At 36.7% G+C, this 24,531-nt stretch overlaps 1 protein-coding gene across 6 annotated transcripts in view; it reads left to right on the top strand.

The window, feature by feature from the left end:
* PBLD (phenazine biosynthesis like protein domain containing) overlaps positions 1-24,531 on the top strand; it is an 80,664-nt gene that overhangs the window by 198 nt on the left and 55,935 nt on the right. Inside the window, exons 1-9 of one of the 6 annotated variants that reach the window (XM_075025319.1) lie at positions 127-755; positions 3,087-3,186; positions 6,702-6,800; positions 7,344-7,453; positions 7,627-7,647; positions 8,178-8,266; positions 9,436-9,614; positions 11,331-11,393; positions 17,010-19,350. In XM_075025319.1, the coding sequence (XP_074881420.1) occupies positions 672-755; positions 3,087-3,186; positions 6,702-6,800; positions 7,344-7,453; positions 7,627-7,647; positions 8,178-8,266; positions 9,436-9,614; positions 11,331-11,393; positions 17,010-17,122 (858 nt within the window). In that variant the 5' untranslated portion in view covers positions 127-671 and the 3' untranslated portion in view covers positions 17,123-19,350. Of the gene's footprint in view, positions 1-126; positions 756-3,086; positions 3,187-6,701; positions 6,801-7,343; positions 7,454-7,617; positions 7,648-8,177; positions 8,267-9,435; positions 9,615-11,330; positions 11,394-12,286; positions 13,065-17,009; positions 19,351-24,531 lie in introns of those variants that run through there. The other 5 variants (XM_075025318.1, XM_075025323.1, XM_075025324.1 and 2 more) reach the window with 5 other exon arrangements.

Below are 24,531 nucleotides of genomic sequence, written 5' to 3'. Positions count from 1 at the left end.
GTGACCCGGGGGGGGGGTGTCGGGGCGCATGCGCCTTGGGTCTGTGGTCACGCGGTGCCCGCGTTCGCTTGGCGCCAAGCGGGCTCGGAGCTGGGCGGGCTGCGCCAAGCGCTTTGGCGCATGTGCGGCGATCGCTCCTTCACAGCGGCGTCTCCTCACAGAGGTGGCGGCCGGTCGTGCCCTCGAGTGTGTGTCGCTCAGGGTGTCCGGCTCCCTGGGTGTAGGCTGGGGTGGGAGGATGGGGAAGGTAGTCCGGTATGGGCGCACGCAATGGCTTCCCGCGTCTCCTTGGCCTCGCGGCTGTGGTAAACCCGCCGCAGGACGGATCCAGGGGGAGCCTCGCACAGCTCCTGCCTCCGTAAATGCCTCAGCGAGGGACAGGCTGGGCCGGGGGCTGTGGTGGAAGGGCGTTCTGGAGCTGGTAGCAAGCGATGCAGGAGGGGAGGTTAAAATGTTTTTTTAAAAGGATTGAGAACGATCGGCTGCTGAGCTCCGGGGGTATGGAAGGAGGCTTGAGTCCCTTACGTGCTCGGAAGTGAGGCGATGGGGGCCGCTGGCTCCTCCTGCCGCTAAGGAAACATTAACTTAGAGTCCTGCTATCGTTTGGAGATAAAACGCGTTAGAGAGCACCTTGCAGAAAAGAGCTTAAGACTAAATAGGCGCAAACGACAATGCAAATTCCTGTTTTTACGGTTGATGCATTTACAAACCAGCCGTTTTCTGGAAATCCTGCGGCAGTTTGTCTGCTTGAAAATGTAAGTTTTAAAAAAAATAACTTTTATGAGGGACTGCAATGGCATTTACCGTTCTGTACTTGACCGGAGCACTCAACTCTACATTAGACTTTGCTTCCTTTACTCAGGATTTCTGTGTGCAAGCGTTGTTTGCTGTTGCTCCAGAATACAGAGACATTGGTACAGGGGTACTCCTTTTTTTTGCATCAGAACGATTTCATACAAGACATGCTTTGTATTTGTTGTGGGTTTTTAAAGTTGTTTGGTTTTTTTAAGAAATATACTGGGTTTTTCCTACCTGAGTTAGTTCAGAAAGAAATGGCTTACTTAAGCCAATGGATTCAGAATGAAATCTCTGAAAGGAAATGCAGTAATGTAGAATCGGTATTTGATAGTTTTTTAATAAATGTTAAAATGTAGTTTTGGGGTTCAATGTGGGGGTTTTTTTCCTTTTTTTTTTTTTCTCCTTCTATGGAAGGAAAGAGGGGGAGTATAGACCTGGATCTGAGTCTTTCACTGTCAGTGTGTCAGGTTCAGCTTTACCCAAGTTTAAACAACCAGTTTTTATTACTTCAAAGTTGCACAGTAGTTTTAGTGCAATTAACAGTAGTCATCCTCCTCATCAAGGTGTTCTGAACAGTTGGTACTGATCGGTACACTGTTGAAAAAAAATTATTAAACTGGATTAGAGATTTATAGGCCTTAAATAATTTGGATAGTAACACTTGATGAAAATTTTAAGTATGAAAATATAGGTGGAGCAGTCAATGGCAGTACCTTGTACTGACAATATGAATCCTTTCTAGATGTTCCTGAGCCTATCTAGATCTCATACGATATAGCCTGCTTATGAGATCAGCTAAAGTTATGACTGAGAACATCTCACTTCAGAGGTGTTTTTGGCCCCCTAAAATCTAAATACTCCCTCTCAGAATGAACTTACTTTAAAACTATGAGCTTCTAATTGCATTTTTGTATTAATTTTACTTTATTACATTAATATATTGTGAGGGCACCTTATTTGCATGTCACCTTTGGAGTGCTGAGGTTTTAAATTTTTTTCTACAGTACCTGGGGCTAGAGGCTTTAGTGTCGAAGTTAAAGCTGAGATTCAGTTAAAGCAGAGATTCTATTTCATAATTTTATTCTAATCTCCAGGAAAGTATGGTGCAGCTAGAGCAATATTTCTGTTCTCTGTTCCCTTCAGAGTTTGAGCAGATGCTGTACAAAAACAATTGGGACTAATGCAAGAATGGCAAAACGAGCCCCTTCTGTGTTTCAGAAGTGCCACAGGATGGCAGTATTTCAATAAAGTTCTATTATTTTTAATAACATTTTGATTCGTCTTTGTTCTGGTTTAGTATCTTTTTAGTATCTAATCGACAGTCAGAACTATTTTTCTAAAAAGAGATGCTTGTTACTGTAAAAAGTTAGAATGTTGTTTCATTGTATAGAATTCACTCTGCAAATACAGGTCTACCCATCAGTAATTGTCCCGTATCTGTAGAATGGGATCATTGGCTGAAAAGGATTAAAGTCATTAAGGGAAGTAAGTAAAGTTAGCAGGGCAAATTTTTGTCTGTCGGATGTTGAACCCGACCAGGTCTACTCACTACTTTGTTTCATTTGTGTTTCAATATTTTAAAGACGAGATTCTCAGAACTGGCCAGTCAGCATAATTGTGGGGAAAGAGCAATGGAAGACAGGTGAAGTAAAATTCTACACAATCGCTCCAGCTCATGTATTCTGGGATCAGTGTTCGCTGGTTTAAATCTGCAGGCAGTTAAAGCAGAATGTAGTGAGCTCCAGCATTTTTGTTTTTTCAGTTTATCTCCTCTCAGCTTCTACTGACTTAGCATATTGTTCCCATTGTTCAAAGAGTAGTATCAAGGGTACATCCATAAGCACTGATCAGCCATCTTGGCCATTGCCCTAGCCATTACTACATATCTCTTGCTGGCATGGATTTTTCGGAGTTATAAAAAGAGAGTTGTAGTTATTTTTAGATGATGTTAATAATGACTTCTCCGTGTGAGTTTAATCATGACTTTAAAGAAAGATTTGTGTTCATGGAAAGACTGAGTTTAGGTTTTTTGGTGATTTTATTTTCCATGTTTTCCAAGAATTTGTGAACTAACAGGGCAGAAATTAGAAATGCCTATGTATCACAGTGGTTGAACTAGTTACCCCATTTTATGCTTAAAGTTTTTTTACTCTCAGAAAGTATTTTGAACTAAAAATGAATCTATGTTTTATTGTAATAGAAAATGAAATGACTGCATTTATTTAACAGAAAGTTTGATTCTGCATTTTTTGGCCTGCTTTTAATTGGATTTGTTGTTTCGTCATTAGGACTTGGATGAAGCTTTGCACCAAAAAATTGCAACAGAAATGAACCTTTCAGAAACTGCTTTCATCAGAAAACTGAGCCCTGGAGATGACTTTACCAAAAGTGAGTGGTTCTCTTTACACACCAAAACCTCTTACAAGGGAACAGGAAGACACTGTGGGTGCATTTATAAGGAATGGTGCTAATTTATAAGACAGCCAAAGCAAAATCTTGGACTTGTGATGTATCTTACTTAAGATAATGGTAATAATAATAATAATAAGCCTTTTGCACATGGATTCTTTAAAGTATTTGTGCTGCATATCAAATTCATTTTACGATATATAAAACTTCATTATTCATAAATTAGACCATTTGGTTGAGTGCCTTTTACTAAATAAGCAAGTTGTATATAGAAAGTCTAAAAGTGCTATGCAAAGATCCTTCACTTAATACTTCCATTACTACTAATAACCTTCCGAGATAATTTCTTATTGTATGAGCAGGAGGCATAAGCATGTTCTGTCTCCATTCATACGCGCAAGACTGCAAAGTGAGTAGAAGCTGGCTTGGCTGTCCAGGAAATCATCACTGGGGTAACTGTAAGCTATTATTTGAGATTGTCACAAAATCTCAAGCTGTCTGTGGAGCCAATACTGGAAAATACAGTTTTCCAAGAAAACTGGGAAATCTGAAGTTGCCCAAACCAAACACATTAGGCTGCTTGTTTGATTGGTTTGAGTGGAGGGACTTCACTGGTGTTCTTTGGTAGGGCATGTATATATGATGGGGGAGGAAATGGAGAGACACTAGACAAGATAGAAAATATCAGACAAATACAGAGTCTGGTCAAAATCGCTTTGTGGATTAGTTTTCAGCTGAATCAGTTTGCTGAATCTGCTCACTTTGCAGTGGTGTGGTGGCGTGAGCCAAGGCGCTGGAACCCCACTAGCCTGGAGTTAGACTCCATGTTAAGGTACCATGTTGGCATGCCCTCACTCTGATACAACATAGTGGAAAAGAGAGATAAACAGCTTTGAGGTTATCGGCTGTCTGAAAGAGACCCTAGAACAGTATGTAAAGAAACTGTTCTTTATCATTTGATTGTTTGTTCAAGGAGTGGGTTTTGGTACAGTCTCTGTAATTAAAGAGGATTTTCTTAAAGTAGTCACTATCATCGCTTACTCCTATTGTTAATAAATTGGAATTTGTTTTAGGGACAGTCTAATTACTTGAATCAAGAAGTGATAATACTTTTAATTTTTCATGTTAACACCTTGCCAATATGCTTAATACACTTATTTATTTTCAAGTCATCCATATCCAACAGCATATAAAATGCCAGCTTCTTTCTCATTAAAGTGCTTTCAATATTAATGGGAGTAGAGTTTGTAACATCAGACCCACACAGCTGCTGAAGAGGCGTGCATTTGTTTCAAGCGAATGTAGTCACTGAGCTACACCTGAGCATGTGTGTATTGATGGGTGGTGGGAGGGGGAGGAGACCAGGAGCATTGGAAGGTCATTTATGAGACTATCATCTGCCTCTGGAGCATTAATTGTTGTAGTAAGGGCTCCTGGACAAAGCGTATGTTTTTGCAGGAGTATGAGTTTGTGATCAGTGCATTTAATTTAATAAAAATCTACATTATTTTAGGGATACATTACTTTATGAGAGTACAAAATGCCTTCTCAGTTTGAGTACAGCTGTATGTCTGAAGCATCCAGGCAGGTGTTCTGCGTTGCAGAGCTTGTCTGTCTCCAGTCAGTCCTGACTGACTCCATTTCCTTCTGCTTTCAGCCACAATTTCCACTTGGGGGAGCACATTAACACCACAGCGCAGGCTCACAGCTGGGTTCTGCGTCTGCCCTGTCTCAGAGCACTTCTCTGCCATGTCCATTAGTTTCTTCCCCTAGGTTTTGCTGGGATTCTATTTGTTTTCATTAGATAGGGAACTGACTTTAACACACTAATTTTTCACAGGGGCAATGACAAGGCTTGTTTGGTTTTCTTTTTAAATACTGTTTGTTTCTTTTGCACCTTTTAGTTGTGTTTGTATGGTAATGATTCACTTGAAATGTGTTTTCATAAGCATTATCTTAAATGCCATGTTGCAAGAGCTCTGCAAAAGCTACAGGAAACCACGTATAGTGCACTTGGGTTCCAGTTTTTTTAAACAACAAGTAGAAATACAATTTCTAGTGATATGAAGGCTTAGTGAGAGGCTTTTACCAGACTTGACTGATGGTTTAAGCAAAATAATTTGTAACTGATCTAGCTCTGATACAGATTCCATTACACAAACAAAACTATCTTTAACCCCTAAAGGGTAACCCAGCCTGCAGGTGTCTAGAGATCTGTGCTTCATGACTTCATCGGATTCCATAATACGTGGAGGCTTTATCTTCTAAATTCTCCACTTTATTACAGATTACCACAAATACCACAAAAATCACTACTAGCAAGTATACCTATGATTAATAAAGTGAATATATGTATATCTCAAGCTATTACAAATTATTATCAGCGATCAATAGTATAGCAGGAATCAATAATAGCAGCAATAAATATATATAATATTATAGGTTACTACAAACTTATCACTAGTCAATAATCAAACTTATCAATAATATAACAGTAGATATACTTATGAATGTAGATATATGGTACCAAGTACGTTAAATAAGATTCCAGAGAGAAGGACAAACAGATCCCAGAAGGGGACCCAGCCATCCCAGAAGTGGAAGGACAAACCAAACTGAGCTCAGAAGTGGGCCCAGAAAGGGTACTGGTAAAATAAGTCTCACTTCAAAGACGGTCCATGTCATGGAGTTTGGAGTCAGCCATGTGTCCCCCAGCAAGGGTCCGTGATCTCGTAGAAAGTTCGCAGAGACCTGTTTAGGAAAGAGAAAAAGATATGCACCACAGAAAGTTCTTGGAGAGAGAAACTCCATTTTGGGTAAAAAATTAAATAATTTTTATATCATAGAGATATAAGAGAACGTAGGACACCGCCACTTTAAGAAGCCAATAGATGCTGTTAATATATATTTTTCAGCTGGAATGGCCAATAGATGATGATGTTTACTCTCTCAGACCAATTTTTATTTTTGCAGACTGCTTTCCTGTTTCTTCAGTTAGAACAGCCAGTGGCAGTTACCAATTCTTACTTTCTTGGGATGTTTTCCCCTTTTTCCAGACTATTTTTCACCTTTTCAGGTGATAAGTTGCTGTTACAGTTTATTGCTTTTGTGCTTACTGATGGTATCTTGGCATGTCTCTGGTTTCTAGCTACCCAGCAGCACTTCAAAGATGCCAGCTGAGCTTATCGAGGATGCTTCTGGTTCAAAGGCATAGTTCCCAGGCAAGCAGGCATTTCTACTCTGCAGGTCCTTTGCCCCTGGAACAAAGTAGCTATCCTCTGTTAGTAGTAGACTCCTGTTGTTGACCTGACTCAAGCAGTAGCTATTCTAAAAATCAGTACAAAACAAGTTCCTGAAAGTGCATTTAAGACCAAGACTGATTATAACATGCATTTTGATTAACTGAAATGTCATCACTCTGTATAAAGTTTTGAGGTAAAGTGAAGAAATAGACTTCTTCCACTTAATAATGCTAAATAAACTTTATTTTCAAGGTTCCTGCTTTGGACTCCGATGGTTCACCCCAGCCAGTGAAGTTCCTCTCTGTGGTCATGCTACACTTGCAGCAGCTGCTGTGTTGTTTCACATAAAAAGTATGCTTACAAGCTATTTATTACTATAACTTTTTAGAAAATTTACTTTAATTAAGAAGAACTCTGTTTTCTACAACAAAGGCAATTTAAATATTCAGAACATTTCAAGAACACATATAGAGATACCTCAGGTAATGTGTTTTACAACTGCTCTGTAATTATAAGGTTGTAGTCTGATTCCTACACTTGGATTCTGATGCCCTACTATTACTTTTGTTTAAGAAAAGTGCTAAATACGCAAATGTAATCTGGGAGAGATACAGCAGAATTTGATGAATAGGGAATATAGGCCTTTCTGTTAAAAGGAAACTCCCATTCATTCTTGGAACGTGCAGGAAAGATTCACTGGCAATTGCTGTGTTTATTAGCCTCAGCAGATCATTTATTGCATTGGTTGGGAATTCTGTCTCAGAATACAGGTTTACTGTAGTTATTTTATTTTAGCTACATAACTTTTTCTGAATATACTGAGCTACTGTAAGAGCTATAATAATTTAGATTCGAATTCTTATGTTTGATAATGTTGCAATGTTCTCTCTCTAGAAAACACAAATTCAGTTCTCACATTTGTGACGCTGAGTGGGGAATTAAAAGCCAGACAAGTGGAAGATCATATTGTTCTGGACCTACCACTTTACTTAACCTACCCACAGGTCAGTCAAAATTTTGTTCATTAAAGGCTTTCAAGGAAAGTATGTGGTTTTGTTTGTATGTGTATATAAGTTTATCTGTCCATATATATAGTTGAATTGATATATACATATGTATGTTCCTTTTTTAACATTGGTGGTGGTTTTTTGTTTTTTTTTTTCTTCAGGTACTTCAGGAAGTAGAAGAGTTAATAAAGGTAAAAAAAGAACCTTATGTGTGGTCTTAGAAGCGCATTTATAATAGCTACACTTAGTTTTATATATTAAAATGGCTGAAGAGTGGCAACATGGCATTGCTTGATGTACTCCTGAACTTAAAACACTAAACTTTAAAGGTCTGAATCATGCAGCTCAGGAAATGGAATTCTCCAGAATGCTGCAGTTGAACTTTTGTCTCTCTTTACCATTGACTGGAGTGTCAGTATTTGTTTCAGTGGCATTTTCAGCCTATTGTATGCATGTGAGGGCAATCCAGTGTCCTTGCACTCTTCTAGGTCCCCGAATATCTTTCCAAGTTGACATATACAGAGCTCTTAGCACCTACCCATATACGTTTGTGCACTTAGTGCATTTACTTTTCCTTGCTTGCATGTACTTGAGGGCTGCATGAAAGACCTTGTGTAAGCCCTGTTCTAGCAGGGAACTTGTTCTACAAAAATGTTAAGGAAATAATATTTCATATTCGGATGACGATGTTTTTCTATGTCTCCTTTAACTTTTCCACCAGGCAGCCATTGGTGACATGATTGTTCAAGATCTCCGTTATTCTCCTGACACAAAGAAACTCCTAGTCCGCCTCAGTGATGCTTATGAAAGGTGTCTTATACTTTTTTTTTTAAATCAAGCATGTAGAAATTGAATCTGCTTGTTTAACCTCTGTTCTTTACATACTAGGCTCTTTTATCTAGTTCTAAAACAGGTGAAGATTAAAAACTCTAATTTAAACTCCTGTGTTAAATAGTTATTTGATCTTCTAATGTGAGCTTATTGAACCTGCAAAGCTGAATAAGATCAATCTGAAATCTGTCTCTAAGAGAAGGAGGCATAGGAAACGGTTTTAACGATGGTGTATTTTCCCCATCCGAGTAAAAAAAAAAACAAAGGTCCAGTAACCTAGCAGGAAATTAGGAGTCTTGCTTCTCAAATGATGGAGTAATAGTTGCATAGCTGTAGAGGTCCGCTTAGTGAGACAGGGCACGTTGACAGAATGCCATGGATTCTGATTCCTATTTGACTAATCTGCTTACACATACTTAACAGCATCATAAGTAGCTTTATAGAGGAAATTCCAATTCAAATTATTCCAAAGCATTTGTTAATCTCGGAGAGCTGAATTTCATTGCTAAGTCAAGTATGATGTGGATATATGTTGCCAAAACACAAGTTCTTTAATCAGGCCAAATTACTGTTATTTTCACTTGAAGTTTGGCCTGTGCAATGTTTAAAGATGGGGCTAGTGGGGAGATAGGAATATCCTCAGCTGGGTACTTACTGTTTTTACTGTTTCAGACTTTCTTTTGTGGGGTGGTAGCTGCAACTTCACAGACTTGAGACTGTTGTAGGGTGCTTTAGAATCCCATGAAGATCTGAATGGTGTTAGTTATTTGCTTGCTCTGAAAGAAGGTGGAGTGCTTACTCTTTGCCTTCTGTAGTGATGAAATATTTCTTTCAGTGATTAAAATGTTGAAACAAAAGTGTGCTCTTTTGTAGCTAATATTCCAGGATGCTCAGTTTTCAGAAATATATAGGAAATGCATGGCTTTAACTTTTTTCTCTGCTCACTCAGAGTGTATTATATTCAGGGTAGCCTTCTGTCAAATGACATTGGAAAGACAATGCTAGGAATTTTGTCTCCTCTAACATTTTACCATGGCTGTTTTGGGATTGTAGAGAAGATGATTTTGTAGTTTTATGTTTCTTTTCAGTACTTAAATTCATGTAAAATGAAGAATATGGGCTATTAAAATTCTATAATTATATTCAAGGTCTGTGTTGGAAGAACTGCAAGTAAGCGCACAACGCTTTTTGTCAGCTGAAAAGACGGGAAAGGTGAAAGGACTCATACTCACTCTTAAGGGAAATTCCAGTGGAGAACATAAAGGCCATGATTTTTACTCCAGATATTTTGCACCTTGGTATGGAATTCTGGAAGACCCTGTTACAGGTGTGTGTGTGATAAATGACTCCTGTTTTGGGTCAGTTAAAAGGTTCTTGTTAAACTTCATGAATCTGGTTTTGTACTTTAGAGTCTTTCTTACAAATTACTGTTTTATATGGACAGCAGGAGTGTTCTCATTAAACTGAAAACTTTTGTGACTGATGCCAGCTCATTCAGAAAAAGATCAGCTTCTTGTTGTCATCAGGCCAGATATTCCTCTGTCTTTTTCAGATCTTTTCCCTGAAGTATTCCAATTAGAGAAAAGTGAGAGACTAGTTTGGTATTGAATGAGTATTGCAGTAGAAGGTCATGTCCCCTTCTGTTGGTTTTCTATATTTTTTTTTATGCTTCAGCTGAGATCTCTAGTTTCATGACGCTTATTGTGGATATTCTCATGCCTATGAATAATATGAACTCAGGTAGTTGTATATTTAGGGGCAGGAAGGGTAGTTCTCTGCCTATTCCTTTGATGTTCAACTCACTAGGTGTGATGATGATTGCTGCAGAATGATCTTCTTTGCTTAGGTACTGGTTAATCACAGGTTAATTATTAGTCAGCTGAGAAATTGGTCAAAAATTAAATGTTTTGCTAAATAAAGAGAAAACTGTCTTTGTTGGAATAGTGCTAGTTATTCAGCACTCCTACCAGAAAGAAAGGTTTACAAGAAAATACAAGGCATGTATTTCAGTTACTTCTTAAGCTTTCAGTCCTGCTTTCCTGATAAAGCCAGGGACAGAGTCTGGTAGACATATCTAATTCCAGAGCTCATTCCTTAGGATTTCTGGGAAGACTAGTATTGATACTCACTGTTGCTTGTCTTCCATCTTTGAGTGTCCTTTCCTTTATAGAAACAAATCTTTTTATTGTGTAGCTGAAGTATACTTTTAACAGTGTTATGGCTTTGATTATATTTCTTCTGTAATGATTTCTTAATAATGCTACATGTCTTGGTGTCCTTGAGCCCTGATAATTATAGTTACTTCACAGTAGGGTTTCCAGCAGAGTATCTTTGCCCCTAGCTGCTAATGTAGACTGAAGCAGCATGTCTAGCTATGGATCTGAGAAGTCATCCTAAGTTTTTAAGCCATCTGCCGATCAGGAAACAAGAAATTGGTCTTTTAGTTTTCAGAAGCTGTGGTGAGACCTTAAAGATCTCCTTGAGTTACATCCTGATACTTACTGGCACTCAAGGCTGAAAAAAACCTGAGGTTTTGTTGTGAAAACTGTTAGCAGAGGAAATACTTCTGTTTTACACAGTGACTTCTATCCACCTGTTCCTATTCCTAAAAAACATCCAAAAGCCTTTTCAGATTATCGATGGGTAGCTGTTCATGTTTCATTGAATAACATCATGTTTAGACGAATAATATTTTGAATTTAATACTTTGAGATTCTATTATTAGGAAACTTCACTTTTGGTAAAAAAAATCAGTACTTTGGCTCAAGTATTTTAATCAGTACTATTTGTTATTCCTACCAATTGTGGCTGATCATGAAACCCTCGCCTAGGCAAAATTTCCATTGAAGCCAGAGGATGAGGAAGTAATACTGCTTTATCATAAATAAATGAAATGATAAAGCCTCAAGTTCTGTCTGCTGTGAAAACTCTTAGGTGCTTTTGCCCTAAACACATGTGGCACTTAGTTTGTTTATGGCTTGCTTGCCCTATAATGTAGTGGTTCTGATTTAATTCTGTTCTTTGTTTTCCAATTTCTCTTAAGGATCTGCCCATGCTGTTTTAAGCAGCTACTGGTCAGAGCAGCTGGGGAAGAAAGAAATGCTTGGTAAGAGAAACTGGTTTTTTTTTGCAAAGCTGCCCATTTATATAAAACCTACTCACTAAAAAAGAAAAAGTTATTACTACAATCCAAACTGTAGCAACAACTCCCTATCCGTTTTCTCAATATGAATAGAATATTATGTAATATTTCATGTGTGAGGTAATCTTTAAGAAATTGCTTTCTTTCCTACCCACCAACATGACACATCGTGCCTGCAGGGAGTTTGAAGTGTCAGTTTCTGGATTGTAACTCTCTGCAGTTAGTTTTTTATTTCAACTTTTGGATTTTAGTTCTCATGACCTTTCATCATAACTGAAGCTTGGTGAACTTCAGATGATGATGGTTTTGTGTTTTGATTGAATTTGCTTTACTTCTTGGTCTTTATGGCTTGCATTTTGGGTATTGGGAAAAGGTATTGGTATTTTCATTCACTATGTGTAGTTTTCAGTACAATTTGGACAGTGTTTTCCTTTCCCTTCATGTATGTTAAGATGAGACTGAAAAAAATTATAGGTTTTGTGCCTGATTTTGAAATTTTCTTGAGAATTATTCCAGATTAATCCCTGCAGTGACTTCTTTAGTAAATGTAGGATTTAGAATAGCTACTGTTATTATAGCTAGATAAGAAGAGATGATGTATTTTTAACATTCAGATGCTACGTACAGAATGTGCTTTATGGTAGTTTTTTCTGGTTTCTGATACATGTCTGTTTAGGTGTGAAGATCAGTTTTCCTCAGGGTGGTGATCTTTTACATGATATTAAGGAAGGATATAAAAAAGAACAGTCACTTACATTAGAAGAACAGAAACAATGTGGCTGATCTTAAATACATAAGAATAAGGACAAGATACATGGACATTGGCAAATTTTATTTGTTTGTGATTTTATTTGCAGTTGCAGTCTTTTTAAATGTTAAGCCTTAAAGGACTTTGAGATGGCTGGACCTCTGAAGTTAAAGAACAGATCAATTTGTATTCTTTCAATTAATGAGATATGCTTATTAGATCACATATTTGTTGTTAAGCAAGAAACTGAAGAACTTGGTGGAAAAAACTGAGAGAAACTGTTAATACATGGCAACACTAGATAAAGAGGCATTGGGTGTCTGTTTGCTTCTCGTGTTTCTGATGCTTTGCCGGAGGATGGAAGAACAACAGAAGCAATACAAAATACCCTAGTCCCTAGCTGGTTCTCTAAGTGGAGGGCAGGAGATTACAATTCTTTTGTGCACCTGACAACAATTAAGTCTTTGGTAACATTTAGCTTAGAGCAGAGATTGGACCCTTGTCCATAAAACACTTTTCCAAACAAACAGCTACCTTGAATATAAGCTGTCCCGTATTTGGTCAAATGAATCCCAAAATTGATTTTCTTGAGAATGATAAGCTCTTTAAAGGATCTGTTTGTGCTCCATAGCTCAGTATGGTAATCCACAATGACTGAGACCTTCTCCATCATGGACTGAAGGGAAGGTTTAACTGTCTATTCTGAAGATCTCATATTTGCGTTAACATCACACAAATCTGTGATAGTTTCCATAATGTTGGGGGGAAAAATCCTAACATAGTTTCTGTAGAGGAGAAACTGTCTTTGGTAATGCATCCCTTATGGACTGGCTGTTTCTCAGAAGATTTTGACATTTTCGGATGTTAATGTGGAATTTGAAACTCTTCGGTGCCATCTATAAATGCTGCTACTTTAAGTAAACAAACAAACAGAAATTCTGTCTGTATTTTTAGATGATACTTCCTACCCGTTTTGCATTTTCATGTATTTTGTATGTACTGTGCTATTTCCTCTTTTAGAGAAACAATCTCAGGCAGCGAAGGCAGTCGATACTGTAACCAGCTTCTCTAATGTGTTTAGCACAAAAAAAAAGTCCTATCTTCTCAGAAGATAGGTTTTTGGGGGCTTTTTTGCTATTTCATGCATGTATGTCCTCAAACTTTTTTTTGTGGTAGAAATCATATAAAACATATCTAAATAGAACAAGTTAATTTGACATCTGATCAACGTGGTCTTTACATGTGTTTATGAGAAGTAAGTTTTCCTTACATGCACGTGACCGAGGGGAATCAAGTAGTACTGGGGTGAGTTCTATTACTAGTGACATTATTTGGAAAAGATGGCTGGCAATCAAGAAGATTACATTTCACCAAAGATTAATAAATAAGAGCATCTTTTGACTTTATAGAAACCTTTGCAGTAGCTTCTGTAATGTCTGATACCTTTTATTGCAAATATAAATGAAGATTTTCTTGCATAAAATGAAAGATCTGTTAGTTCCAAAATATATCAGATATGAAATAATATAAAAATGAGGAACATTAAATCTATTGTCAGATCTCTCTGGGTATTGTGACCTCCAGGTGGAGGTCAGCTGCATCTCTGCTGAAGTATCAGACATATTTTCCTGTGTTTGGATTCTCTTCCTACTTTTATTAAACCAAATTGTCAAACAATGACCAGTCCCATCAACTACAAAGAGAATTTTCCAGTCTGGTGAAATACTTTATGATCTTTCTGAAACTATATACATATCCTTGAATTTAAGCTGAGTGTTAAATCAGAGTTTGGTATCTGTCCTTGCCTTTTTTTTTTCATTTCAAGAGTCTCTGCAATATGTTAAAAATTACAATCTCTCATATCAGCTGTACAGACTTGCATAATTGCAAATAAATGCAATATTTAGCAACTGTCTCTGTATCTGGCCCTTCACATGGTTTTCACATTTCTAAGGTAACACTTATAAACATGCTTAAGGAATTTGATATATTCAGACAGATTATAGAGGACTTTCCAAATTATTGTGAAGAAAAGGGCTTTGTCCAGGACAATTTTTAATCTCAGGTGAAGCTAGAGGAGTCTTTCTGTACCTCTTTACTTTGGACAACTGTATTAATTTGTGGGGAAATTCTGGTTCTTGTTACTGCCTTTAAGTTCTCTGATTCCTTCCCAGTACGGAACAGGTGTATAGTATTTGAGGGTTTTGGTATAAAAAAACCCCACCAAACCCAACCAAAACCCAGACATTACTTTGATAACTGTAGGATTATACTTTTACAAATTTTGCCAAGATTTCTTTCAATACAAAGTCTGTCTCATCTTCTAACTTTTCAGTGTCCTTGCTTTATTCAGGTGGAATAAATCTACCTGTATTTAAGTTTTTGCTGATTTGAGTTCTCATGAAGTGAAGAGTTTTGCAGAGTTGTAATCGCAGCTTTCATCTTTCCCAGGTAATCTCAACATACAGAGTGACCACAACAGATTTATGCACAAGTGTAACATTGTTGCCAAAGGAGAGGTGTTTCCTTGCATCAGTCATCAGATTTATCTACCTTCTTTCTTAGAATAAAAAACGTCTTGGAGATCTTAACTTCACTTAAGTTAAGGAACAAGTGCTTCTTTCATCAGTCTGTTTGTAGGGTCTAGGAATTTGGCAAAAATAATAGTGATTTCTAAAAATAGGTATTTTTACAAGAGTGGCACTTGTTCCTGAGTTGATGTCATTATGATGATGTCATGAAGAAAATCCATTACTCCTCAAATTCTGTAAGCAACGGTCATTTAGGTACATCTAGGGTGGTAAGAAGCTCCTTAAAACAACAGGAAAATATTAGTATAAGGCCACTGGGTGCCTTGTGAATTCAGGGGTGCATGATTCTATGATTCTATGATATCAGCATGCTCAATCTCACAGTCCTTGTACCTACTCTTAAACTTCCCTCTGTCTTAGGTTAATCACAGAGGAATTGAGGGCACTGTGAATTCAGCTGTTATATATTATTTCTACAGATCAGAATGTACATACTTGGTTTTATACAACATATGTGTAAAATGTATATGTAGTATGAGATATTCCTGGTAAATACAGACATGGAATGGATGTGCAACAATGTTGTGATCCAAAACGTGAGTGCACATCAGAGGTGCTTGAATGTCTCTGGAGACACTGCTATTAAATGAAATCCTCTACTTACTGAAATGTTCCATGCAGGTCTGTTCACTTTCAGACATAGTGTGAGATACCAGTGCTTCTATGTGAGAGAAAGAAAAGATCAAGTATTATTTTCATATAAGCTTGCATAAAATTTTCTTTTGTGGTTTTTTTTTCCCTTCTACTTTGAAGGTTTCTTTAAAAATAAAATAAAATGGACCAGTATCAAAACAGTCTCAGTAATCCTGCCATGAAACAGACAGCACTGGTTCCACATTTAAAGAAAGAAAAAAAACCAAACTCAACCAACCTCTGAAGATTTGAAAAAAATAATCTCTTTTATTTAAATCTGCTGTCACAAGGGTGTGGGAGAGTTTAGCTGCATATCCACACTTGGCAATAATAATTGACCAAATTTGGCATGGTCTGGATCTTTAAGAGTCCAAAACATTCAGTTGAAGGCATTACTCCACACATGGATGTTGTTCTGACAAGTTAAAAACAATAACCAATGGTTCTATAAATGGAAAAGAACAGAAAGTATCAATATCATTCTCTTTATAGCTCCTGTTTCCACTGTTTTGGAGTGTTAGCTTCATCTGAGAATCTAATATCCTGTTATAAAAAAGAACTTTCTTGTCATCCGTGGCTGAGAAATTTTTTTAAGGCGTACAGTATATATGCCATCTGTTAGAGATCCTATGCTCTGTTGGGATCTGAATACAATCTCTACCCAATTTACAAAATTGTGGGTTTGTGAGGAAAAACACGCCCTTTGGCTTTGAACAATTTCTGTAGTAGTTGGAAGATCATTGAATAAGGAGACCATGAACATTAATGCCTCTTCATCCATTTACAGCCTTTTACAAAAACAATACTACTATATGAAACTTAAACCTTTGCTAAATGCCTTCTGAACCAGACCATTTTCTGATTAAGTAGTTGTGCAACTAAAATCGGACTACTGAAACAAGTCTACAGACTCAACATGCTAAGTGAACATTATTGTCCAACCTACATATGACTAAAGACTTTAGGTAAAAGTTTAGTTCTGTAATTATTTACAAATGGAAGGCTATTTCTACTTAAACTTTATCCAGCTGTATTAAATTATATATTCAGATTATATAAATTAATATCTGTTCCTGTCTATGTAAGAATTTGGTCTCAGTTTGTGACAGCTGAAGTAGCATCTATGTTTCTTTGTAGACCTTTTCCACTGCCTGCTTGAGCTCTCTTTAGCCATTAGCTAAACACATTCTTTGAACCTAGTATCCACTTCAGATGTTCAATACTTGTAAAGTGGTGGTTCTTTCTTATGCAGATAATACTCGGTGTTCTTCCTTATTACCTACAGAAATTGTCTGTCCCCTGAATGGGAGAATTCAAGACTTTAGATGTAGCCAACCAAGTTTCCTTTGTATATCATGGCAAACTATCCTTCAGTACTTGTATTAACTAGCATTTTTGTCAGGATCAATAGACAAGTTGTAGTCTGAGATACATCCTCAGCTAATCTTCATCTGTAAAGACAATTCATCCAGGGTGTCCCTGGTACAGTGCTTGCCGTGGTGCTGCTTGCTTTCTGGAAACACAGGCCTCATTTCCCTGAGTTTTTGTGGATTTTTAAGTAATTGGTGATAGATACTAGTTTAACTGTGGATTCTTGTTTCCATTTAGCTTTTCAATGTTCCCGCCGCGGAGGAGAGTTGAAGATTTCACTGCGTAATGATGGAAGAGTTGACATTGCGGGGCAAATTGCTATTGTATTAAAAGGAAACCTGATTTTCTGAAGAAATTGACACTCATCTCCCGCACCTTCAAATTATTCATATTATGCTGATTATTTCTTAGCTCTAGGCAGTGAATCACCACTGTCCTCAGAAGTCTTTGATTACTTATTGTCCATTTTTAAAAATTGCTTGAAAATGCTCACTTCTAATCTTCAAGATGCCTGGTATTGTTTTCTTCACTTTCATCTTGCCACTTCATATGTACACTGACTTCAGAAAATGTCTGAGGACAGCTATCTCGTTTTTCTGCTTTCAAATTATTCTTTTCTTTATTTCCAAATTCCATGTTAAAAGCCATTCCTGCTTCCTCGATTGAATTGTAAACTTTTCTCATTGATAAAATAATCAAACTTCCATATTCAGTCATTTTCCATGAAACCTGGCTACAGTCCTTTAAAAAAAAACAAAAACAAAACCCACAAAACTTTTCTCTGCCATATATTGAAATGATGCTTATACATTCATTAATTTACTTGAATTAAAACAATAACAAAATATAAATGGTTTAGAAATGTGCTTTATGGTTCTCTTACGAGCATTATTTTTGAAAGATGAATGGTATTGCAGTGGCTTGTAGTATAGCTGCTTACTCAATATTTTTAATTAAAGTTTTAGCAGAAAGATTTAAGAGATTGACATAGTGATGCACATAAAAGTGGTTAAAATCTGAAAGAAAACTTTGTAGGTTACAGCAATGTCATTTACTTTTCAAAGACTGAAGATGTGCTCCTAAATTAAGTTTCTTTTGTAATTTTCTTCATGAAGTATACTGCTTCAGACTTTGTCACTTTTTCCTTTAGTGTTCTCGTCTTTCTCTGGATTTATTAGGAATATCGAACTGTTTCAGTTACTCTAGCTAAAACTCTGTTTTCACTTTCAAATCACTTTTGTCCTAAGCTCTGCTTTAGTTCTTTTTCTTTGCAATATTTCAGGATGAAGTATTTTGAACTTAAAGCATTTTCATACTGTGGGAACAGCTGGATGTCAGCCCTTTATAAATGATGAGGAGCTTAGTTGTGCCAAGTTCCCCTATTTCCAGTTAGTTTGAATTTTATCATAACTCTTAACTTACATCTTACCTAAGTCTGAGAAGCTGGAGGCAAGTAACAGTGTGAGAATCCTTGGATTCATTTGGAATAAAAGTTTCTAGCTCCTGCTGCTACACAAAATGTATTGAAAAGATTATTTAAATGCACTACAAAGCTCAAGAGCCAGGTGGCAAACAAAAGGAATCTCAAAATGGAAATGCACGTTATTCTTCTGTATTCAGTCTTGCTGAAGTTCATGGACCTGAAACGTGGTTTATAAACGTGGACTCATCATCATGGCTATAGAGGCAGCTTAACAGTAAAGTTGCAATGGCATATTTAGCAGCCACCTTGACCTTGCCTTCTCACAAAGCAAACCGATCACTTTCTGGCTAGTGTGGACCTTCTTGAGGAGCAATACCGCAAGCTTGTTTTGCTGCGTTTGCTACTTCCTGCTGGCTTATGCAAAGAATGAATCTGGCCCACAATCTGAGATGCTTTGGAAAAAAAACCTTCCTTAAGAATATAAGTGAACTAAAGAGGCAATTATTGTTCACCCATCCACATTGACAAATAGACAGTACAATTATTTTTTTTACTCAAAAGGAGTAATAATGAACAAAGTCCAGTAAATTTTAAATATATTTGCTATCTAAATTTCCTGACCAAACCAATATCTTTGCTGCTTAATGCTTTTTTTTTTTTTTAATAGTTTACTACTACTTTGTCTTTATTTCTGTTCAGGATAGAAAAATCACCAGAGCTCAGGTGGGAGGCTATGCAGTAATGTGTTTGTAATCAACAGATTAGTTAATCAGCCATGATTTATTAATGATGAATTAATTATACCTGATTGTGCAGTTCTGCTGCTTAAATGAAGCTTTAAAGGAGTTATTTTATTAATCATCATTGTGCTAATTGCAGACACTTACAGAAGGATTGCTAATTAAACATGCAGCCATATGCAAAACAAGCAAGGCTGCTGAGAGTGGCAAGAAAAAGAGCACTCATTTTTTGAATAGCAACTTTATTCTCATGAAATATTGTGTAGTTGACCTAGTGATCCTAATTACTCACCAAGACTTATTTTTAATACATTGCACATTTTCAGTCAACAGTAAAGGAATTTAATTGTTGTGACAAATTCTGTCCATCTTTCCTAGTGCAAAAAATAGGTTGTGCGAACTTAATAAAATTATTTAGAAATTGTGTGGTCTTGTTTCACATTTTCATGTGAAGGATTTAGCTGTTGGTTTTATTAGCTTAACTTCGCTTATTAATTTAACTATCTTAACTTCGAGCAAGATCCTGAATGCTAAGTTACCTTAGCACCAAATGAAATGTCTGATTACCATTGAAATGAGAATTCAGACTCAAAATTGCATGAGTTTCACATCAAGAAAAAGAGGAACACAGTGATGTTTAATGAAGTTAATTTCCAAAAGCCAAAGTGAGCATGGAAAATGCAGAAAGGAAACAGTACTTAAAGGTAGATTTCTGTGAAGAGACTACTATAATTCAAATAAACATTAGTGCCACATGATCTTCAACCTATGCAGCACAATTTTTAGGTCCTTATAATGCTAAATACAATCTTTGAGTGCTGTAGAATTTCATGTAGACTTCATCATCATGGACTTTCCATGGACTCTTTTTTAAGGCAAGTTGTTAGGCCTTCCTCATTAATGAAATAAAACATTGTTTAAGGGAAAATTTTCTGAAAGGGCCTGTATAGTATTACAATTATTAACATAGAAGTTTGGAATTTAATGTTTCTCTGAGAAAATAGTTAACTTGCATTGTTTTGATTAAATTAAAATGTTGAATCAAAAGTTAAATTAAGTGAAGATATTAAGTGGAAGGTTGGAAAAATGCAGTGTCTCTTTGTTTAGCATTTCAGGTGCAGAGAGTCCCTGGGGGTGTTTGAAAGACTTGTAGATGTGGTGTTTAGGGACGTGATTTAGTGGTGGACTTGGCAGTGTTAGGTTAATGGTTGGACTCGATCTTAAAGGTATTTTCCAACCTAAGCAATTCTATGAGTTGCAGAACTTCTTTGTGCTGCTCTCTTAATTAAGACTGTAGCATGGGGCTGTGTTGAACCAAGAGCAAATTATGTGAAGGGAAAATATAATTCCAAAAATTCCTGTGCGCTTAAGAGTTATTTATCGTGAGAGTGTCCAACAGAAGGTCATTAAGTTACAGGCCATTGTAAGTTTTGAGTAAATCTGTGGCTAGATCCAACAGCTGAGACATGAAAGTTTAAATGCATGTTTGCTCATTTTACTTCTTTAGTGTGTGCCTCTGCAGAGGCATAGCTCATGTAGGGGTCAGGAAGAAAGCACATAACCATGAGGAAGGAAGCAAAATAAGAAGAAAGAAAAATTGAGCAACAGAAACTGTATGAGTTTGTTGCTATGGAAATGAATGTACAGCTAAAAGGGATGAAAAGAAAATGGGAAGCCATTTTTTTATTCAATAAGCCATTTAACAGATTTGCTTAAAGGATTCATGAAAATACTTTGCGTTTCTTTTGTGTTATCTAGATGAGAATAGACAGAAAACAGATATTGAAAAGTTGTTACCAAAACTCGAAAATTTTGCAAAAGGTGGAAATAAAAGATTTCATGAATGTGTACACAGCAAGAGGTCTTAGAAAGGAGCCATGTGTTCCATAAGGGATAGGAAGGGAAATTAGCAACAGATGAGGCAGTTATCTCTGGGAAAGGGAGGATTTCTTTGTCTCGATATTCATCAGAGTGACAGGAACAGAGGGGACCTTCCCAGCAGTGAAAAAAGGAAACTAAATGAAAATTAAGGATGATGCCAGATCAGGTAAAAATTAAATTAGTTCAATTAAAAACTGAAAAATCTGCCAATTAAGCGGTTTGATTCTGACTTCTAATCTCCCCCCCCCCGAAGAGTAGATCTGTCTTTAAAGACTTAAGTAAAAAGACAGAACAAGGTATTTTTCTCGATTGCTGAGTCGCTGTCCTTCTCTTATTTCCTAAAATTTCCTACAAACCCTGATTAAAAATTTTCAAAAGAATGGGAAAGTGGAATAACAAGGCCCAATATATTACCAGATAGTTGAAAAATGTGAAATTTTTTTTACTAGAGGTCAGTTTTAGACCAAGACCTTTAGTTTAGACTTAATGTCTATAGCAGAATATGAAAAAATAGACATTTCTAACCGTTGGTTTCTTTAGTGAGTGGTTCACTTTGACTTGTGTTTTTGCCTCACTGATTGGCAAAGGAGGAGATTCCCTGGTTTTTAATGTATTAATCATATAAGCCTGAGTTTCATCCACTTTCCAGTGTTCTGTGACTTTTTTTTGGTGATACACCCAAACCAAGAAACACTTTCCCATATGTAATTTTTGTCCTGTTAAGAATTAGATAAATCAGATAATTAGATAGGGTAGATAAAACACATTAAGCAAACCCAAGAAAAATTCTCAAGAACATTTCTGGAATTGTGAAGAGGAAGGAGATGAGGTAGGTTTGTGAGGAAGAGGAGAAGGAGGTGTAATGCCTGTGTAGAGACTCTAATATGTGAGCATGGTTAAAACACTTAAGGGCATGCCTTCAGTTTTTGCCACTAGTTGAGGTTAATGATGCAAAGGCAGTTTGTATGATCTGGGAGTCAGGCTGAGAGATGTTAGGCTACAGAAGAGATTATGTAGATTATAGTAGAGCTGGAGCAGGGTATGAGGTGCAGCAAAGCCAGGAACTTGAACTTGAATTCAAATGTATTCTCTACTCACCTTTTGCTATGCTTTGGATCCAAATCAAAGGGGACTTAACAGAGAGGTCATCCCACCAATCTCAGTTCAGGTGGGAAATTCCAGCTGAAATTCTTGAATTTTTCATTTGTTTCAGAAAGTCTCCTTTCTCCATAAATATTTATGGCTGTAAACAAAAATAAATTATAATCTTAATGACTATGATAATTTCAGTCACCCATATTCAGAAAGATATGGCTCCTTTCTGAACAAAATAATTCTGTTTTGAAAACAGCCTTTTGGACTTTAATATGTTTATGTGTAGCAGCTTTCTGAAGATGTGTCCGACTTACATATTTAGCATCACAGTCTCTATTCTTACCTGTGTTTTAAGGAGTATCATTACTACAACTTTCAGAAACCCTTCACCAGTTAATAGTTAATAGCAACAATAAACAAAGTACCCTCTTAAGAACAAACTGCAGGCACTTTCTCAATAAAGTTACAGTTTCAGCAGAAAAAACCAGTAGATTAAAAGGAAACACCTGCTCCTGTAAATTACTGTGCTCCAGGTACCAACCCAGGAGACTCTGCAGATGGTTCTGTATTTGCAAACCTGACCTCACCACCCCTTCATCAATCTCTGACTGATTGATTGTCTCCAAAGTGGAACACACCATGTCCCAAGGTATTAGAAGACACCTTTGAATTAGTCCCAGTCAGAATACCAATTATTTGGTACTTCTGTTTCATTTTGGAAGTTCTTAACAAAAGGATTCAATTGTCTCATCAAGCACTAGCACTAACTAAAAGGTGGTATAGTAAGACAGTTCCAGGAAGAGCTCCAAAGGGAGCTGTACTTCAGGAGGTGTAATCTTTGCTAGATTTCCCTGCTGACTGGGAGTGTGGATTAAGTTGTGCTATGCCCTAGGATTTTGAGATGGACAAAAAGAAGGTGGAATCTTGATCCTTAAAATGGTACAATATGAATTCATCACTTCAGCTAGCCTTCCCCACCAGCCAAGTCAAAGTACAAGAGAGGTCGTAAGTTCTGTATGTTCATTTTCCTTCCTCACCTATTCTTGGGCATCTTCCTTCTCTTCTTGAGACCTGAGACTGATTATGCTGGTCTTTTCTTAACTAGGACAATTTTTCTCATGTGCTTCTTCCAATACGTACCTATGCAAAGGCCTTGTGCAATGTATTGAGATCAGTCTAACCAATAGATCCCTTTTCTTTGGGGAACAATACATTAACACCCTTTCTAGAAAACAACCTTCTGAAAAAAATAAGTACAAGCTTGTGTTCCCTGTCCAGTCATACATGCTCCTGTTTTGTCACCCATACTCCTCAAAATTCAGAGGAAGACAGAGTAATATGGTGATACGTTTTGGGCTTCAGTGACACCAGTAAAATATTTGGGTTTGTTTCCTCTTCATTGAGCACTTTGAATTTTACAGCTTCTTTATTCTCTGAATGCCTGAGATACATTAAATGGCTTCCACTCACCTTAAAGAAGATACATGTTTCCCTAAAGAAAAGGATTTAGAGAGTAAGGGAAATTAACCTGCTTGCAGTTTGCCAGAATTCTTTGTCATTTCAGAGTCTTATTGGATCACTGTTTTGGACTATTAGGTAACTTTGGTAGTCTTTTCTGCATTTCATAGATGCATGTATATATAAGGCCATCATATAATCTGGTGACCTGAATGCATATTGCAGACAGTAATATTCCACAAAGCAATCTGTGCACTGAAGCCAATACTTCATGATTTAGGTATAGCAGAAAGACATCCAAATTTAATATAAAAATGTCAGCTTATGAAGAATCTATCATATTCCTTGGTAAAATATCTAGGAATTTTCTGTTGAAAATATATTATGTGTTTCCAGTTTGTGGTTTTCAAACTTTGTCCTCCAGCTATTGGATCTTTTTATGGGTTTGTCTGTTAGATTAAAAAGCTTGCATTCTTGACTTTTTGATGCTGTAGAACTTGGGCGGGAAGTTTTCCTGGTGTTTGACTCTAAAAGCATCCCTAATTCTTTAAACTGGTAGCACTTTTATTCAATGCACATTCTTCAGTGAGTCTGAGTTACAAAAATATAGTTATTACTATGCTCAGATACTTTTTTTTAAGCCGTAAGGAAAAACAAAGTAATACATACCTTTTTGCTTCTCAATCATATATGAAGAAGACCAGCTGCAACAGAAATATAGCTGCCTTACTGCATTTTTTGCATTAGGAATTAAGGTCTGTGAGTAGTTGATGACCTAAACCACAATGTATGCAATCAAATAAGCAAGATTGTGTCATTTACCTTCTATATCTAAAAGGAAACCTGTTTAACAGAAGTGGCTGTATATATTGCTGTAAAAAGCTTTTCATTTGAAATTTCCACTGTGATATTAATTAAATCTGAGAAAAATTCCCAATCCTCAAGTTTGGATAATTCAAGAGGAAACTCCAGTAAAATCTGATAGAATGCTGTCATTCGAGATTCGTGAAATCTCTGAAATAATAAGGAATGAAAAGAAACAGATAGCTTAATGGGAGAAAAAACAAACAAGCTTTTTGATACCAAATATTCAGTCCTTTTTCTACATATGTTGGATGAAGTGAGTTTTTTTGCTCTTCTAGTCATGGTTTATCGCTTTTTA

The sequence above is a fragment of the Buteo buteo genome, chromosome 4 (assembly GCF_964188355.1).
Source record: "Buteo buteo chromosome 4, bButBut1.hap1.1, whole genome shotgun sequence".
Taxonomy (NCBI): domain Eukaryota; kingdom Metazoa; phylum Chordata; class Aves; order Accipitriformes; family Accipitridae; genus Buteo; species Buteo buteo.
This window is presented reverse-complemented; position numbering and strand designations above follow the sequence as displayed.